At 42.1% G+C, this 20,453-nt stretch overlaps 1 protein-coding gene across 1 annotated transcript in view; it reads right to left on the bottom strand.

Moving 5' to 3' along the window:
- The window catches only part of Msh4 (mutS homolog 4), a 47,943-nt gene that overhangs the window by 19,955 nt on the left and 7,535 nt on the right, over positions 1 to 20,453 (bottom strand). Inside the window, 7 exon segments of the mRNA XM_032896546.1 lie at positions 118 to 322; positions 1,414 to 1,438; positions 3,561 to 3,646; positions 7,017 to 7,084; positions 9,856 to 10,028; positions 11,673 to 11,846; positions 12,896 to 13,011. Coding sequence (XP_032752437.1) covers positions 118 to 322; positions 1,414 to 1,438; positions 3,561 to 3,646; positions 7,017 to 7,084; positions 9,856 to 10,028; positions 11,673 to 11,846; positions 12,896 to 13,011 — 847 coding nt within the window.

The following is a 20,453-nucleotide window of genomic DNA, read 5'->3' as shown; positions in this document are numbered from 1 at the left end:
CACACACACACACACACACACACACACACACACACACACACACACAACACACTCACTCACTCCAGTAAGCAGAAGTAAAGCATGTGATACAATGCAGCAGCATGCTGGCACCATTACCTGCTATGTCGTCCACTATCTCTGTGTATGTCCTCCTGGCTATGTCCAGGAACTCACTGATGTTGGAGCGCACTGCATAGCACTTTTGAGTCCGCATGTTCAGGCAGCCCTTCATGTACCTTGCATCATCATTTATCACTGTTTTAATCTTCTCAAGTATTAGCCCAAACCTAGCATTAATACAAAACAAAGACAGGTAATAAGCAAATAGCTACTTTCATAGTTAATGAAACCAAACCTCTGTGAGAGTTATTTTACAATAAATAACAAAGGCTTACATTTATCTAGGTTAAACTATCATTGCCTCAACTTAAAACTATTTTCTCAGTCAAGACTACTCAAAAATGATATGAAACAACCAAATAAAACTAAAATTTGCTAATGGGGACATCTCTCAAGTCATGCATGATTGATATGCTGATATGCTGTGAGTAAATACAGGGTTCACTAAAAACAAGACCCCTAATGAATTGACAAACAATTCTAACCCCATCTTCCTTCATTCCACATACACTTAGGCTGTATAGCAAGGGTTGTATTAGACAGGATTACCCAACAAATATGCCCCCCTCAGTAAGGGGACATGTGCTGTGGGACACAAACAGGAGCCTACCACCACCAGTTGACAAGCACTGTAATTACAACTATACAAAACCACAGATCGACATCATTACTCTAACTTTTCAAATATTCTGCACTGAACATCACATTTCAACTAGTTGGTTTGCATCAAGTCTAGCTTGTAGCATAAACAAATGATTCAAATCTTGATCACCAAGGCAACTGTTAAGTTTGAGGTCCCATTATTTAAGAAATCAAGGTAAAAGGTTGCTAATAACTTAATACTAATTGCTTCTTAGAACTTGCTCTATATTGCTATCTATTGGGATTTGTTTTTCTGCTACATCAGGCCTCCATGGTTTAGCAAAAGAAGATGATGTATTTCATGGACAAGCGTCCCATGGAGAATGCATACAAGGAAACACTGGCTGCCAGCAAGCAGTCATTAGCATTTATCCTACTATCCTACCCACAGAATCAATATGAACTGGTAGTTAATGAATCTCAGAAGAACCTTGAACAAGGATCTTCCTTGTAGCCTGTTTTCCTAGAATGTGCTATGTAGACAAGGGCTGCATGAACCTCACAGAGATCTGTATGCCCTCTGCTTCCCCGAGACCACGTTTAACACCAACAAAGTTTTCTATAGAAGATACGGTTCAAACCCAATGATGACAGAATAGAAGTATGAACTATTAGGTGATAAACCTATGGTCTCCAAGGAGCCATAGTAAGCCTAGTAAGGGGTGTGCTACAGTTTCTAAAGTTTACTCTGTTAAAAAACAGAACCAAAAGTCAGCAAGTCATGGCACTACTCAATTAAACACTTGGTACTCAACACTTGATCAAACGCTTTGCTCCATTTTCATGTTTATTCTCAGGGATTTGGTCATGAGTGAAGGGTGAAGACAGACTGCATCTTCCCATAAAGTCATCTTCACTTCAAGGTGATGATTTCTGTTTTTCTGTCTCCTAAACGCATCCATCATTTTTACAGAGGTAGGCACTGACATTATTAGCTACTGGCAAATCGAAGCTGCCTGACTGCTATTTCAGCATTTGGACTTAACGTTTATAAATGGAGCAGTCTCCCCTCCATACAGTAGAAGTGGGATTAAGAACTTCCTTTTGCTTAACAAACTGCAAATAGGTAGCAACTGGAAAAAGGGACACAGGAGGAGGAGGGGGAGGGAGGGGGAGGGAAGAGGAGGGGGAGGGGGAGGGGAGGAGGAGGAGGAGAAGGAGGAGGCGGCGGCGGCAGTCTCTCCACGACCATTTCAAATGGGGAGACATGACGGTTAAGGATTTGATTTGTTTCGAATGGAAAACAGTGTACATACTAGTAAAACTTAAGAAGTCTACACAGAAGCATAAAAAAAACGCCACCATAATTCAATTTATTTCCAAAGATTATACACCCTAAATATTGCGGCACATTTCCTGCCTTCCATCTGAAATTAAAATGTATATAATCACATGTTCCTTTCTCACTTAATGCATCAGCGGATATTCAGCTTTTTTTTTATTAACTTGAGTATTTCTCATATATTTCGAAAGTGTTATTCCCCCTTTCCTATTTCTGGGCAAGCATCCCTCCTCTCCCCTTCTTTATGGGTGTTCCCTCCCATCCTCCCCCACGCCCCCCAACAATCACGTTCACTGGGGGGTTCAGTCTTAGTGACCCAGGCTTCCCCTTCCACTGGTGCTCTTACTAGGATATTCATTGCCTATGAGGTCAGAGTCCAGGTCAGTCCATGTATAATCTTAGTAGTGGCTTAGTCCTGGAAGTTTAAGGCCATATTGTTGCTGTACATATAGTCTCAGGCCCTTCAAGCGCTTCCAGTTCTTTTCTCTGATTCCTTCAACGGGGGTCCTATTCTCAGTTCAGTGGTTTGCTGCTGGCATTCGCCTCTGTATTTGCTGTATTCTGGTTGTGTCTCTCAGGAGCGATCTACATCCGGCTCCTGTCAGTCTGCACTTCTTTGCTTCATCCATCTTATCTAATTGGGTGGCTGTATATGCATGGGCCACATGTGGGGCAGGCTCTGAATGGGTGTTCCTTCTGTGTCTGTTTTAATCTTTGCCTCTCTATTCCCTGCCAAGGGTATTCTTGTTCCCCTTTTAAAGAAGGAGTGAAGCATATCTGAAACTTTTTATTTCAATGTCCAATCATTTGTTTTATGTGTATGTGTGTGGGCATGTGCACAGCACAGAACATGTATGAAGGTTAGAAGACATCATGCAAGATCTTCCACTACATAGGTCTTAGGAATCATATTCAGGTGGTCAGGCTTGACAGCAAGTAGTTAACCCACTGAGCCACCTTGTCTTGAGAGCAGTTTCTTTAATTTCCAACATTCCATCTTTGTTTATTTTTCTTAGAGAAAGAGAGAAAGAACGTAAAGTTGGGATGTAGGGAGGTCTGAGAAGAACTGAAGAAGGGAAAAAACATGATGAAAATATATGTATAATTTTTTAATAAAAAATGTTTTTAAAAGTGTTAAAAAATAATTTTAAAGACATTAATGAACAGTTATGGGTGAACTCTATTAGAAAACTATAAAGAAAATTACTAATACTAAACAACTGAAATGAGTGTTAGATGCAGATATTATTAATGCAGATATATTAATGCTAACTATTCTGAGTTTGACAAATATATTGAGGTTAAGGGGAACATCCTTGCTCATAGAAAGACATGATTAGTAATTTCTAGATACTATAACTTGTTTTATGGGTCAGTGAGAGTTAATTGTCCAAAGACAAATGTATTTATGGCGCATGTTCTATACATGCAAAGAGAATGTAATTTCTTACAACTTCAAAGCTTACTTTTTTCTAAAGAAAATGTGTAAAATAATGTTTATATGTTGGTGCAACACACTTGAATTAATTTTAAAGGATCCACAAGTTCCAATGTGTGCTTCAGATAAACCAAGTTTGCTATTCTTGATTCAGCTGCATTAACCTGTACAGATAAAAGACAAAACGGAACACTTTCAGTTTCCTCTGGGCCAGTCAACTTTCTATTAATATCCCATAGCTGAATACATCATCAAAGTTGGGGTGTCAACATGGTGGGAAATTACTGGCCATAACTATTAAACCTAATACGCTGATTCCTAAAAATTTGACGAGAGTTCACATAACTGTACCAATTTTCATTCTATTTCAGCATCTTAGTGTAATTTAAACTTTAATAGTCAAAGGAAACACAGCAGTAATACAAATACTTTAGCAGCAGCAGGAGACTGATATTAATTAAAGAAGGCGCAAAGCTTCTTGGTAACCAGGCTGAATCTCAGTTTCTCGGTGACTTAGAAAACTTTCCCCATTGGTTCCTGTTGGGCAAGCAAAACGATTTTTTAACAATTTCAGTGTCTAAAATTAGTAATAGCCTTCAGAATACAGCACTTAAAAATTATATAAATAAGCTTCACAGAAATTAAACTATACTTAGAGCTGGAGCAATGCATAACTTAACACTGACAGGGCTTAAGATGTCACAATTGGTGACACATTGAACTTTTATGTGAGGCTGCTGTTTCTAAGGTGCCCTACTTGGATTCTCTACAAAAAGACCTGAATTGTGACCCAGTGTGCAAGAAACATCATGAATGTTTTAGTCCCAAAGATGTAATCTCACATTCTCACAATGGATTCCAGAAGATTTAAATAAATACAACTAAGCAGGAAAAGGAATCATTATCCCCTTAGAAGGGAGGGGAAAGTCAGCTGTAAGCAGGGAGCAGGTTCTAGACATGGACCCAGGAGCACACCATAACCTGACCCACGCCAAGCTGGAGCACAGTCCACTAGAACCTCTCTATAGATGGTAGCTGCACAATTGCAACCCATCTGGGAAAAGAACGGGTTTCTTTTCTCTTTACACACAAATTAATACAAATGAGTTTACAGATCTAAATAAAAAGTAAAGTGATACAGTATTTGGAGTGTGTCAAGCTCTCCCTGTGGACTGACACTAACTTCATCTGCCTGTCACACAGTCAAACTAACAGCCCAACTTGGTGGCAGTCTTGTTTCTGCCAGCACAAAAGCCCAATTCCGTAAGTCCTCCTGTCACAAAGCTCAGCATTGCCTCATAGATGCCCTCCTAAGGGCTTGCTGAACGTAGACAAAACCTTCCTCTACCCTGGCCCCCTTACCTGGCCTCTTTCACACCCTCATACTCCACTGTGTGGCCTGACTTGACAGCCTCCCTCTTGTGATAACAAAATGTTTGGCACTGCTGTCTCTGCACCATCATTCATACATTTTCATCATGGGCTGCAGATAAAGCATTACTACAGCATGAGCAATTCTGCCACTAATTATCTGTCTTAGTTAGGGTTTTACTGCTGTAAACAGACACATGACCAAGGCAATGCCTGTAAAGGACAACATTTAACTGGGGCTGGATTACAGTCCATTATCATTAAGGCAGCATCCAGGCAGGCATGGTGCAGGAGGAGCTCAGAGTTCTACATCTTCATCTGAAGGCTGCTAGAACACTGGCTTCCAGGCAGCTAGGATGAGGGTCTTAAAGCCCACCCCCACAGTGACACACCTACTCCAACAAGGCCACACCTTCTAGTAGTGCCACTCCCTGAGCCAAGTATATACAAACCATCACATTATCCATTTTAGAAAATAAGGAGGGTTTTTAAGGGGCTCAAAGGTTAAGAGCACTAACTGCTCCTTCAGAGGTCCTGAGTTCAATTCCCAGAAACCACATGGTCATTCCCAGCTTACAACCATCTGTAATGGAATCCCATGCCCTCTTCTGGCGTGTCTGAAGACAGCGACAATGTATTCATATATATAAAATAAATAAATTTTGAAGAAGGAGGAGGAGGGGAAGGTGGCAGCAGGGTTTAAGGGTTTTTAGGTCAAATGACTTCAGCCTCCATCATTAGAATGTTCGGGACAGGATCAGCAAATAGACCAAAAGCAAAGAAGAGAGGGAAAATAGACAAATCCACCTTACCCAGGGGTGGTCCTAGTCTTAGGGTCCATCAACAGAAGAATGTACATAAAACTGAGGAGAGCCATGAAAGTGATAACCCTTAGCGGACCAGAGAAGGGCACATTCAAATTACCATATCGTCTGCAAGCACACCACGGAAGACTCCACAGACACAGTAGGTAAAGGGGCATTGTGAGCAACTGCATGACAGTAAGTTTACAAAGTCTTTGAGAGGCACAACTTAACAAAGTCCATTCCATTGAAATTGCATCTCATCTATTTTATTCAAGTTTTCTACAGAGTATCGATACTGATGGCCATGTTCATGAAAGCTCTGTAACAGGTAAGGAAGGAAGAACGAAGCTTCACACAAATGCTACCAGACACTGAGGAGGGATAACCCCACAGCCCTGCTATGGAGCTGGTTCTCTCCTACCATCATGTGTATAGACTGGATTATACAATCTTCTCTCATTTAAGGAGACTCCCAACTATGTGGTGCCTGTCAGCAGGAGGCGTTTCCTACCTCCTGATGCTTCTATTACAAAAGGACTCTGCTCTCCAAAGCACAGAGAAACTCCCCAAATATGCATTAGGTACCAGTGAATTTATACAAATCATCACACTCAAGTTTCAGAAATGTAAACAGCTCCTTTTCAAGTAAGTGTGTATATGTGTGCAAATATACATGCATGTAATTAAATATCCTTCAGTTCACCCTAAAAGGAAGAATGTAAATAATCTATTATGTCATTTATCTGTAATTATGCCCTTTATCTTTAAGGGTTACTTAAATTTGAAAATTATCCAGAGAGGTTTCATTTTTAAGATTAAGCATACTTGAAAAGTAATCAAAGTTCATTTGATGATTGCTTTTAAGAACAATATAGCTGGACCTGATAGTGCATGCCTTTAATCTCATCACACAGGAGGCAGAGGCAGGTGGATGTAGACTGGTCTACATAGTGAGTTCCAGGACAGCCAAGACTACAGAGACCCCATTTCAAAAAACAAAGAAAATACAACAGAAAACAATATATAAACTTTAGAACTAACATAAATTTTTATATAGTAGGAAAATAGTATATGCTATAGGTTTGTTGAAAAGTATATAAATTATATATTTAAGTAAATATTTGATTAGCTTAAATATACTACTTCTTCAACTGCCAAAGATGCTTTTACCTAAGGCATAAAACTAATCTGGGCCATCAGTGAGGCACACGTACCCAGGACATTTTCATATCCTCGCCCCACTGTCCATCAAGACAAGCTGTGTTTCATGAAGACCAGCACAGCACAGCACAGCACAGCACAGCACAGCACAGCACAGCACAGCACAGCACAGCACATGGTGCCCTGTAACACATACCGTGTCTTGCTTTGGAATCTGAACCAAAACAGAAAGCAGCTGCTCTGTGTCCAGGAATCTTGATATGACTGCAACAGAAAGTGAGCACTTGAACTTCACACAACAATCCAGGCAAGGGCATTGTGGGGGCATTCACTGGAGCACAGACAACATAGGTCACAGGGAAGTCAGTATCGACTTAAGCACAGCCAAACCCCCGTGTATCAGATTATATACATTCTATATAATCACAGGGCAGGAAAGAGACGAGATCTCGTGATGGCCACCTCCCCCAGTCGGACAAAGTTAAGTCATGGCTGGCTACAGCTAGCCTGCTTGAGGTCCATGATGGATCCTGAGCTTAGCTGACTATGGTCATGTGTTACCTGAGTAGCACACATAGCCCCACACTCTAAATGAACAAGTAACTCCCCATTTGGCAAGGGGAACATACATTAAGGCCTGTGGCTGTGTAACTTGTTTAGCTCTCAATGTTCCCCTTTGTCCCCCACTCCCAAAAACATGAGCACTCCCAATAATAATGACCTCAGTCAGTCTTCCTCCAATCCCTGCCATAATCTACATAAAACCCACTGGTCAGCACAGCACAGCACAGCACAGCACAGCACAGCACAGCACAGCACAGCACAGCACAGCACAGCACAGCTAAGCCATGTATTCCCTCCCTTGACTCACTCTTTGAGAGTTCTATATTTCCTTAGTAAACATGTTTTGTATTTCCTTAAATCCTGAAGCCAGTGGTCTGAGGTGGTTTTGGACACTGTTAAGTTTCTGGGATGCTAGCTCCTCAGTTAAGCCCACTAAGAGTCTAGAAAGGATTTGTCCCTCTCAAAGAACCCACTTCTTTGTCTCAATAAATAAGCCTGAGAGCAATTGAGGAAACTTCTTGAAGTCAATCTCTGGCTTCTACACCCATGCACACATATAAACAAGCACACATGTGACATACATATACACAAATACAAAGAATACATATACACAAACACACAAAGAATAACTTCAAGTTCTGGGCTGGGAATATATGCTATGAACCCACTAAACTTAACAGCAAGCTTGATGGTGATAGTGCTAGAATATGATGATTGATGTGAAAGTCTTCATGTGCAAGGACGTGCACCAAATCAAACCAAGAGGGATGGGCAATGACAGGAAGGAAGTGACAGGAATGTACTTTTCAGCTGAAGGTGGTGGCACACTTGCCCATAATACAAGCACACAGCAGACTTGCCAATCTGAAGCCAGTCTGGATTATATAGCAGATCCTGTCTGTCTCAATGAGAAGGGAGGGCTGTAACTCCGGTTCCAAGGGGTACAATGCCGCTGGTTTCTGAGGGCACCTACATGCATGTGGTGCACATAAATTCATGCTGTCACACATGTACACATAAATAAAAATATGTCTTTAAGAAAGGAAAGATGGGAAGAGGGCAAAGGTACAGTAGAGGGGAGGGGAGAAAGAAAAGAGGGAAGAGAAAATAAAATGAAGGAAAAAGAGAGAAAGGGGAGAAAGAGAAGGAGGGACAAAGGAGGGCAGAAAAAGGGAAGGGACCTAGAGACTTTCAGGAAAACTCCTGTAGGCTTTACTGACCCTGCAAAGGAGTTCTGGAGTGCAGTCACACCAGGCTGAGAGAGCTGGGCTTTTACACACCATTAAAGGGCTCTACTTACCCAAAAGCAGCCTCTTAGGACAGCCTATGTATGACATCAAAAGCAAACATACAGGGTGATGTAAGAAGGATCCAAGAGAGCAAAGCAACACCTGAAATGGTACCTTGGACACAAGCATCTCAGTGCACTTGTGAGACTAGAGACAAAGTGGCAGCTGACAGGATGTGCTGAAGAAAGGACAGTGAGCTTTCCACTGTTAAAGACAGAAGGGGCTGGAGAGATGGCTCGGTGGTTAAGAGGCCCGACTGCTCTTCCAGAGATCCTGAGTTCAATTCCCAGCAACCACATGGTGGCTCACAACCATCTGTAAAGAGATCTGATGCCCTCTTCTGGTGTGTCTGCAGACAGCTACAATGTACTTATATATAATAAATGAATAAATTAAAAAAAAAAAGACAGAAGGAAAACTGTGGTGAGAGCCAGAGAAGGTGAAATCTGAGGAGAATCCAAGTCCCCATGGCAAAAGCCCACAAACACACAAAGCCAAGCCCGGGAGACTAGCCAGTTGGACAGAGATGCAGGCAGATGAAGAAATTAGCAGCAGACAGGCACAGAGAACTGCTTCTAGGTAAAGGACAGGCAAAGTGTGGACGGACTGCATTTAGTGCGGAAGTTTACAACATTTAAAAGCTGGAGCTTGGTCCACTTCACAGTGAAACAACTTCAAATTTTGGCACTTGGGATTTACAGAAATGCTAGATAAACAGCTAACAGCATATTACTGTGAATAATAAAGAAAGGGCTAAAGGTTAAAAGTGTCCTCTTCTGAAGGTGGAGAGAGTGCTTAGTGATTAAAATAAAAGCACTGTCTGCTCTTCCAGGAAATCTGAGCGCCCGCACAGCAGCTCATGACGGCCTGTGATTCCAGCGCCCTCTTCTGGCCTCAGCAGGCATCAGACACACAGTGCACTGACATACACTAGGCAAAACACCCATACCCGAGACATTTTAAAGATTAAAAACAAAAAAGTTTTCAAGGATTTGCACCTTCAGTGAACTACCTTTCAGAAACTTAAACAAAAACCCTGAAGCTGGCCACATTTTAATTTAAGATTAGTTAAGGCAGCATAGTGGCTTGTCCTGTAATCCTAGCACTTGGGAGACTTAGGCAGGAAGGTCTGACCGACCGGAGCTAAATTGAGACTCTAAGTAAATAATAAAATCTGCTCACCTGACTGGAGTCCATAGAAGAGCTCCTCGTCCTGGAGCAGCTCCTGGACACAGTCCAGCCTCATGCTGATTGTTTCCACATCAACCAGCGGCTCCAGGATGTTGGAGCGCAGCCTTCTGCTCCCTCCCGCAGTCTTGGTGTAATTTAAAACACCAAAGAGAGTGTGATTACTCCTTCCAAAAGACAAGTTGGAAATCTCATTAAGGAAAAACAGAAAAATCCTTTTCCTTTTAACTTCAAAATTAAATAATTCTATAATCTACATCAATGATTCACAAACTTTATTATACAGACAAATTACATGGGGATGCTAACTCAGTAAGACTAAGTAAGGCCTAACAGATACATTTTGTTTATGCTTAAGTGTGGTTATTTACACAGGGTCTCCTGTAGCACAGGCCATCCTTGAACTTGTCTCCACCCTCTGAAGAGCTGATATCAGAGGGGTGGGGAGTGACCACACCCAGCCTGAGAGTCTCCTGGATCCCAGTGCGCCATCACTGACCCACATGTGACTAACGAGGTCAGCAGCATCTCCTGAGCACACAGGGCAGATGTGGTTCCTACTCACGGGCTTTGCAGGTCAGTGGCTGATGGCCAATAGTTTTTATCAGTCTACTGGTCAAGACTAAGGACAAAACAAAGCATAGGGAGAGACAGACAATCAAGTCATCATCTGAAATATTATCGTGATGACATGATGACTCAGTGAGTGATGGTGCCTACCACCAAGACTGGGGACCTGAGTTTGATTCCTGCAACCCACATGGAAAAAAGGAGAAAACCAACTCTTGCAAATTGTCCACTGACTTCCACATACATGTTATAGAATATATATGTATGCATGTGAGCATGCATGCACTCACACACAAATCATTATAAAACAAAAAATTTAAATTATTACCCGAGTTGGTCATTGGCTTTCTATGTTCTTATAACACCAGGAGGGTAACACCAAATCAACTGCAGAGCAATTCAGTGAATATGCTAGTGGTGTCAAGTGACAGCTAAATGATCTGTATTCCTCCTGACTAGTGACAGTGAGCATCTCTCTATGAATTTACTGGTGTCCACACAAAGGCACACCTCTGATCTCATAGCAGATAAGACAGGGGTTACTTTAAAACCAAATATAAGTAACCATGGCCCAGGAATGCAGATTTAAATTACCCCAAATTCCATGTGACATGGACGTAGTTTCATACATTTTTTATTGTAATAGAACAAAGAATGTCCTGGATTTGTAAGATGCTGGTGGACCATTAAGTAGAGATAACAGCAAAGCAGAGAAATTTCATCTCAGGACTCAGATGCTGTCTGATGACTCTGGGCCTTTTAGTTAGTAGAAAAACAGTTTGTTAATTCATTTCAAAATGTTTTTATCTGTTTGTCAGAGGGTAGTAAGTACAGCACAGAGGTGGGCGTGGACGGGCTGTTTCAGGCTAAAGATAGTCCGCGATAACCTGTCATCAGGCTTGGCTTCCCCACCTCACTGCAGCCAAACCAGCTCATCGCCTGTGGAAGGAGGCCACAGTGTCTTCCTAGGAACCAGGACCACACAGGGAATCTGTTATCTTTTTTGATTATGGTCCTTTACTTAATCTTGGCAACTAAGGTTTTACTTTTTGTCGATTAGTAAACACGATTCTTTTGAAAACCTGCTTTTGTGAAAAATCTTGATTCAGCAACAACACAGCAATGATTTAAATGTTTATTTACTGTTTTTCCACCAATAATTTAAAGAACTTTCAAGCAACTAACCCCAGAAGTTGACAACATGACATTCAGTAAGCCAGGAAGACACTGGGTTGTCTTACCTGTAGTCCTGGTTATTAACTAACAGCTCCAGGTTTTGGGCTGATGATGAATCTATCATGGCTGTCTGCTCACTACCTTGGAAATAAATCTTTAGCGATTTAGGTGCATACACTGAATTTTGAATAAATTCAACATATTTTAATAAGGCTGCGGCAGCTGCAAGGCAGTAATACCTGTGATTGACCACAAAGCAACAGTGTAAACTTAGGATAAATAAACAGCTGTATTGTAAAAAGAGATTTAATTCACCTGAATATCATGAAAATTCGAACATTCAGACCATAGTTCTTAAATCCAAAGGGAAAAAAACATTGAGAATGCCAATTTTGGAAACTAAGTAAATAATATTAGATTGCTTTAACAATGGATAAATAAATGTTCATTTGATTTTAGAGCAGTCTAGTCTAGAGCTGCCTGGAATCCACCACAACCTTGAGTATTATCTTTCCAAGTTCTGAGATTACAGATGTGAGCCACCATGCTCAGCTATAAAGGCAGCTTTTGAAATCTGTGATTTTCAGGATAGCTTACGTTAGCAAACTGTGTATTAGAAGACAACATTCAGCAAAGGACGGTAGTGCACGCCTTTAATCCCAGCACTTAGGAGGCAGGGGCCAATCTGGGTCTACACAGCAAGTTCCAGCTCAGCCAGGGTACACAGTGAGACGGAAGGTTGGGGGTATACAGTGAGGAGGAGGAAGGGGAAGAGAGGAAAAGGAGGAGGGAGAGAAGGAAGAAGAGAAGGAAGGAAGAAGAAAAGGAGGTGGAGGGAGAACAGTAACAGTTTCTTCCTTAAGACATTCTCACTTTGTAGGCCTGACTAGCCAGGAACTTACTACATAGCTCTAACTGGCCTCAAACTTGCAGCAATCCTCCTGCCTCAACTCCCTAAAGTGCTAAGATTACAACTATGGGCTGTATTCCTCCCGGCTTGGCCAACTATGTCTCTCTTCTAGGACTCACATTTCTCGCATCCTGTAGCCAATCAAAACCTTTCGCTATGAAGTAAATGGGTAGCAACTATTAGAGCAATAAATTACAATTCATTTGGAGAAAAAATCCAACTTAAACCAGAATATACACCTTATCCATAAGTTTCAGTAACTCCTGATGTCAGTAATAACTGGATGTACATTTTGAGCCAGGAAGTGCCCTAGATGTAGTAATACAAAGACAAAGAGGTCTCCCCTGGAGAAGCAGCATTGGAAGGGGTGTAACTCACCTGGATTGAACCTCCATTAGGACAGAGCTGAACTCAGCTATGCACAACTGTTCAATGTACTCTAAGCCCTTTGTTTCGTTGAAGTATTTCCTTTGGACTGTAGTGAAATTAACGTTCTGAAGGACATTTTAAAATAAATCATTAAATAGCATGCTTCAATGCCGATCTCTTGTCTAAGTCTAGTGAATCATACCTATAATCTCAACACTAGAGAAGCTGGGGCAGGAGGATTTTCATGAGTTCAAAGCAGGAAAACAGCCTGTCCTAAAAACAACCTGCACAAAAAATAACTCTGATTTCTTTTTTTTTTTTTTTTTTTTTTTTAAATATTTTATTTATTTAATGTATATGAGAACACTGTAGTTGTCTTCAGATACACCAGAATCCGTTACAGATGGTTGTGAGCCACCATGTGGTTGCTGGGAATTGAACTCAGGACCTCTGGAAGAGCAGTCAGTGCTCTTAACCACTGAGCCATCTCTCCAGCCCCATAACTCTGATTTCTTAAACACTTCACAGAATATGAATGGATATCTTAAATATCATAGAAAATTAGTTTTACTGTTTCCAATATTTAAATAAAGGTTTCTCATTTATAAAATGAAAATGGAAACTGAGAGTAGTGGAGCACACCTTTAACCCAGCACTTCATAGGTAGTGGCAGGTGGATCTCTGTGAATTCGAGGCCAGCCTGCTATAAATTATGAATTCAAGGACAGCTAGAGCTGCACAGTGAGATGCTGTCTTAGAAAAAAGAAAGAAAATGGCTACCCAACTTTCTGTGTGAATGACAGTACCTTCTATAGTTCTCAGCTCGACATTACTTTCATGAACCTAGTTGAATATATTAAGGACAGTAATAAAATGATACACACGTCTCTCGCATGTAGGAAGTGTGCTCCACGGAAACATCACACAGGTTTTCAGGTAAGGAGCAGTAACTGAGAAAAGGTGCACCTTTAGATCTAGGCAGGGCAATGGTGGAAATACATCAGCTCCACTGTCAAACCCAGGAGCTCAACTTCCATGGAACAAGTTATTCAAAAGTGTATAGTGGCCCCTGGGCATTTTATTCTTGGTTTATTTGTTTATTTAGAGACTTGTCAAGGGTGGCCTGGGTAATCGTGGCCAATGATAGTGGCACTCTTTATTTAATGAAGCAGATGGAAAAAATAAAGTTGTGAACTAATTGCTTTGTAAAAAAAGGAAGGGTGGATAAAGGAAGGGTGATTAGACCAGCACTGAGGTTAAGGCCAGAAGATCAAGAGTTGGAGGCCAACCTACATTACATGAAACCTCTCTCTCACCTCAGAAAGCAACAGCAAGAAGGAAGATGGAGCAGCAGACTGTGGTGTGTGCACTGTGGAGTGTGTGCACTGTAGAGTGTGTGCACTGTGGAGTGTGTGCACTGTAGAGTGTGTGCACTGTGGAGTGTGTGCACTGTGGAGTGTGTGCACTGTGGAGTGTGTGCACTGTGGAGTGTGTGCACTGTGGAGTGTGTGCACTGTGGAGTGTGTGTGCTGAGACTAGAGGAGGCTTCAGCATAATGGACATACATGCCAGGACTTCGAAGTGTCTCACTCAACTTCACAACAATCCACAGCACAAGTCTTTTTGTTCCAATGTTCATGTATCACCCACTTTAGAGCTGTTAGCCTTCATTAATGCTGAGGCTCGTGCCTCTTCCAATTTATACTGCTTCTGACTTAAGAGGCACTCTCGTGAGTGAGTAACATAGAAACAACGACAGCACATCAAGTTGAATACTTGAATACTTTTGCCTGAAATATTTTCATGCTTTGCTTCTTTACCCCATTGAGGACTTTTGTTAATACATAACCCATCCCTGATAGTATCACCAATCACTCTTTATGAAATACCTGTTGTTTTTAAAACAAACTCACAAAACATTTGATTCTATCAAATGAAGACTCAGGAGCCAGATGCTGTGCTGAAAGCCTGCTAGCTCAGAGAGGCAGAGAAAGCACCCAGCTCACCTTACTGATGTCATCAACTGATGTCCAAAACAGAAAAAACAAAAAAAAAAACCCAACCAGTTCTCCTTCTCCACACTGTCCTATAAACCCTTCCCAACTGAATGTCCCTCCTTTCTACTTCCTATGTGTGTTTCTATCCATTCTCCTGACTTCCTAATTCTGTATGTTTTTTCCCTATGTTCACTCCCTGTCAATTGGTTACTTGCTCCACCTCTTGACCTGTGGTTGATTTTATTCAATCTTGTTTACAATAAACAGAAAGCTCTTGGGTTAAAGCTAAGGCTGAGGCTAAACCTCAAGTCACCTATACATAATAGAAAAATATTTGGGGTGAGAAGGTAGTTGATGAAGATTTCTTTTTACCAAACTTTGGATTCTCTGAGCCCTCTACTCAAGACCACCTGCTGTCTGTACTGAGGGTGGGAGACTAACTTCAACAGCAGCCAGCTAGCAAATCCAGGTGGTTCACATACATCAAGCCTCTGCTGTCTCTGTTACCTTCTCGACTCTTGTTAGCCCATGTTCTCTACCCTCTCTGGACCCTTTACTTTCCCATTAAAATTCCTATTCACTGCAGAAAACAAATCTGAGTTTGGTTCAAACTAGGCTCCTTCTCCTCATCTAGCTACTGGGGTCCAGGAATCACCTCACAAACCACACACTGATCTCAATCAGACAGGGATAGTTTTTTTTTTTTTTTCTTTGTTTTTTTGGAGTTGAGGACTGAACCCAGGACCTTGCACTTTCTAGGCAAGCGCTCTACCACTGAGCTAAATTCCCAACCCCAGACAGGGATAGTTTATTGGGCACTACAGTCCTGGTCCAGATTTGGAAACTGAACCATGAGCCTGAATTCAGAACCTACAGGGTCTTTTAAATCCCAATCCACAAACATCTGTGCCATGTTATTTCATTAATCAGGATTTAGGGAACAGGGATTCCCTTAGGAACATGTCTTGTTGTGAATATTCTGCTCCCATTGGTTGGGGCTTGTCTTACCTAATATTCATGTCCTAACGTCTACCAGGACGGGACTTGTCTAACATTCATGTCTTAACTTGCCAACCAGGATGTCACACACATACATGTCTCCTTCTGTCAATAGGATGTCAGTTTCAGGGAGGTCTTGGGAACTTAAATTTTGCTGGACCACTATTCAAAAATTGAAGTCTTATTCAAACAACTTCTTGTATTGGTTCAGGTGTCTCTGCTATGTTGAGATCCATCCCAGGGACAGTTTATACCATAAAAGCTTATATTATACACAGGTCCAGAAAGTGCTGTTGGGTGGTTGGTTTGGGTCTAAATTTATTAGACTATATGTAGTAGTTTGAAAAAATGTTTGGCCCAGGGAGTGGCACTATTAGAAGGGATGGCCCTGTTGGGAGTAGGTGTGTCACTGTGGGTGTGGGCTTTAAGCCCTTCATCCTAACTACCTGGAAGCCAGTATTCTGCTAGCAGCCTTCAGATGAAGATGTAGAACTTTCAGCTCCTTCTGAACCATGCCTGCCTGGGTGCTGACATGTTCCTGCCTCTAAACCTTCCTGTCCCAATTAAACGTTCTTTTGTAAGAGTTGCCTTGGTCGTGGTGTCTGTTCACAGCAGTAAAACCCTAAGACATAAGTTGGTACAAGGGACGGGTATTACTGTGACAGGCCTGACCCTGCTTTTGTTTGGAAGAATGTAGATTTAGGGACTTAGGATTTGGAAAGCAGGGAAGCTTTAAATGGGGCTTAACTGGGTTGGGGATTTAGTTTAGGATAGAGCTGCTTGCCTAGCAAGCTGAATAAGGCCCCTGTTCGGGTCCCAGCTCTGAAAAAAAAAAAAACAAAAAAACAAAAACAAAAAACCTGTAAAATGGGGCTTAACGGGCCATCCTAGTAGGAATATAGGAAGTCTTTGTTACTGAGAGTGATTTGAACTGCAGAACTGACCCAAGATGGTTCAGTGAAGAAGAATTTCAGTATGTGGCCTAAAGACTATTTTTTTGTGGTATTTGGTGAAGAATGTGGCTGTTTTGCAGCCCCCAAACTCCCCATATGAATAGTCTAGCTGAGGCTAAGGTGAAGAAATTTATACTAATTACCTTGACAGAGAAAAAATCTCAAAAAAGCCAGCAGAAACTTTGTTCTCTGGTTAAGTCTGAAGAGTGTTCTGAATAAGCATACAAGTTGAAAAAGGAAGATATAAAATATATGGTTTTATATTAAAGGGCACCAGGAAGTGAAATGGAGTTGAATCCTGTGTTCAAGGACATTAAATTGAATTAGGGAGTAGTGACTTGGGGCAAGGTCTCAGCCATCTACGTTTAGGTCCAGGCATGGTAGTACAAGCCTTTAATCACAGGAGGCAAAAGCCAAACATATCTCAGAGTTCAAGGCCAGACTGGGACAGAGCAAGTTCTAGATGAAGAAAACCTGAAACCAGGCAGTGAACTACATCTTTAGTCCAAGTATTTAGGAGACAGGCATGCAGATCTGAGTTCAAAGTCAGTCTACACATGAAGTTCCAGGATAGCCAAGCTTAGGCAGTGATGGAGTTGGAAAACAGAAAGCTGCTGATAATGAAATAGAAAAGGGGACCATGTCCAGCTCCAGCAAGCAGTAGAACTCAGCAGCTTTTTGCCATGTGGCTCTGGCAGAGTGAAAAAACAGAAGGGACGACTGGGACAACTGATGCTGCTTTGCTGAGCTAAGAAATTAGTGGTGACTCAGAAGACACCAGCATCACTGAGGTGAAATCTTCTGAGCAGTCTTTCCTGAGAGCACAAAGAAGCTGTGTTCAGAGAGAGCCAAGGTTGTGCCTTGAGTTGCAGCTACTTGGTAATGTGTGAGAATCACCCAGGTGGTGCTGGTTTTGAAGGCATGAAGGGTCATGAAGAGCAGCTGAGGCTGGGCACTGTGAGAGACCATGGAAGGCCATTGGTGAAGGTGCAGCCTCAGCTGCAGTTGATGGCCCAGATTGAAGGGGTCATGCAAAGGAACTGAGGCTTCACACCATAAAGAGCCTATGAGAGGCTATTGGTGAACCTAGTTCCCGGCGGTTGGAGACACCAGTACCATGGGACGATCACCGAGTATAGCAGTGGCAGTGGAGTGGATTAACCTGAGCTTAGAGTGCTACATAGGGCAGAGCTGAGAAGTGTCACCAGTCCTTTGGAGGAGTCCAGATGATCATGTGTGACTCTAGACACTGAAACAAAAGGTGTAACACTGAAGTTCAAGATGCTAGAACCATAATCTATCTGCTGAGGAAATCTGCTAACAGGAGTAGAACCAGCCCAGGAGAAAGTTTTTTTTTTTTTTTTTTTCCCTACTCCCTGAGAAAGAAATTTCTTGAAGTCAACAAAGATGAAAACGTTGGAGACCTGAAAACTGCTCTGACATCAGACATGAAGATGGATGCAAAGTTTATAGTTGCCCAGCTGTTTCCTGTCTTGCCTTAGGGATTACAGTTAAGTGATTGGATGAATCTCAGAAGAGACTTTGAACCTTGGACTTTTAACATTGTTGAGACTGCTATAGACTATGAGGACTTTTGAAGTTGGACTAAATATATTTTTGCATTGTGCTATGTTTAGTTATATGGCCCCACAGACTTATATGTTTGAACATGCCTATGGGGGCCAGGAAGAGGAATCTGATGGTTTGTATATGCTTGGCCCAGGGAGTGGCACTATTAGAAGGTGTGGCCCTTTGAGTAGGTGTGGCCTTGTTGAAGTAGGTGTGTCACTGTGAGTGTGGATTTTAAGACCCTCATCCTAGCTGCCTGGAAGTCAGTATTCTGCTAGCAGCCTTCAGGTGAAGATGTGAGAACTCTCAGCTCCTCCTGTACCATGTCTGCCTGGATGCTGCCATGTTCTCGCCTTAATGATAATGGACTGAATCTCTTATCTGTAAGCCAGCCCCAATTAAATGTAGCCCTTGGTCATGGTGTCTGTTCACAGTAGTAAAACCCTAAGACACTATACAAAAACCATTCTATTGACTTTTATCATAATTGGTGTCCAAGGGCACAAAACATAACAAAATATGAAACAATCTTGGCATTAAAACTTTTCTAGTAACAATAAAAACATATGAAAAAGTCTCCTTATAATGGCAGGCAAGCCAAGAAACTTACCTAGGCCTTAACGTTCCATCTGTGCCTTAATATTTTACCTGGGCCTACACCAACAGGCCGTTACTGACTGGGTCTGTCCTAACATGTGTACTAGAGTCTGCCTTATTTTGACAACAGGAAATATGAAGCCTAATAATGCTCATTCTTGATTAAACTAGTTTAAGTTGGATTTCTGCTATTTACAGCCAAGGCCTAGAAGGCCTAATCAAAACAACATGTAGGGCATGACTTTCTAATCCCAGCATAGGCAGAGCCTAGCAGATGTCTAAATTTGAGCAAACATGAAACACAAAGCAAGTTCAAGGCAGCCAGGCTACATAGCGAGGTCTTGTCTCAGAACAACATCATAGACACCAGCTGAGTCATGTGGGAGCTTTAAGAGTTCCAAGAAACTTGGGGCTGCAGGGGCTGGGTGTACAATGAATGAGAAAGAGCCCAGCAGACCTGGAGCCTCATCTTGGGAAGTCTGCAAGTGCAACAGAACACTGTGCATCTGGATGATAACTTGCACCTTTAGGATTATTCCACCTGCACTACTGCCAGCTGTTTGGAAGCACAACCACCATTGACAAGACAGATGAGCCGAGGAAGAGAAGCTCTGACTGAGCTGTCCTCAGTGGTTTTCTGTCACAGTCCCTGCTACAGTGGCAGGCTGAAAGGAGTGTAAACTAGAGTAAGCCCAAACAATTCCCCCACATGGAGGAAAAAGCACACTTGCTGCCACCCCCCACTCAGGAGAACTTCAGTTTCAGCTTGTCTGAAACAGGGCTGAGGGTCTGCATCTGTCCTTGTATATTCTGAAACAACTGTGATGGCCGATGTTAAATACCAACTTGCCACAACTTAGAATCATCTGGGAAGAGAGCTCAATTGAAGAATTGTCTTTATCAGGTTGATCTATGGACATGTCTACAGGAGACTGTCTTGATTGCTTTTAATGAGAAATTATGAGTAACAGCCCATTATGAGTGACACCATTCCCTAGGCAGGGGGTCCTGAACTACATAGGGCAAGAGAAAGCCAAAAGAAACAAGCAGGCAGCGTGAGTCCACTCGCACTCTGCTCTTAAATTCCTGCCTTTACATCCCTGCAATAATGGACTTTCCCTGCAATATTTAAATTTTGTTGGGTTTTTGAGACAGGGTCCTCTACATAGCCCTGGCTATCACAGAACTCACTATGTAGACCAGGGTGGCCTAGAGCTCAGGCCTCCTCCTGCCTCTGCTACCCTGGGATTAAAAAGATGTGTGGCACACCTGGCCTGACCTTTTGTAATGGTTAAATAAGCCCTTTCTTCCCCCCAAGTTGCTTGTGGTCAGAGTGTTATATCACAGCGGAAGACATAAACTAGAACACCTCTAACCACCAAGCAGTTTTCTTTCCTGCTTTAAGGTAAAACCCTGGCACCAAATCAAGCACACCCACCATCATTTTTATGG

Source organism: Rattus rattus, chromosome 3 (genome assembly GCF_011064425.1).
Source record: "Rattus rattus isolate New Zealand chromosome 3, Rrattus_CSIRO_v1, whole genome shotgun sequence".
NCBI lineage: Eukaryota > Metazoa > Chordata > Mammalia > Rodentia > Muridae > Rattus > Rattus rattus.
Note: the sequence above shows the minus strand (reverse complement) of the source record. Positions and strands in the feature narration are given on the sequence as shown.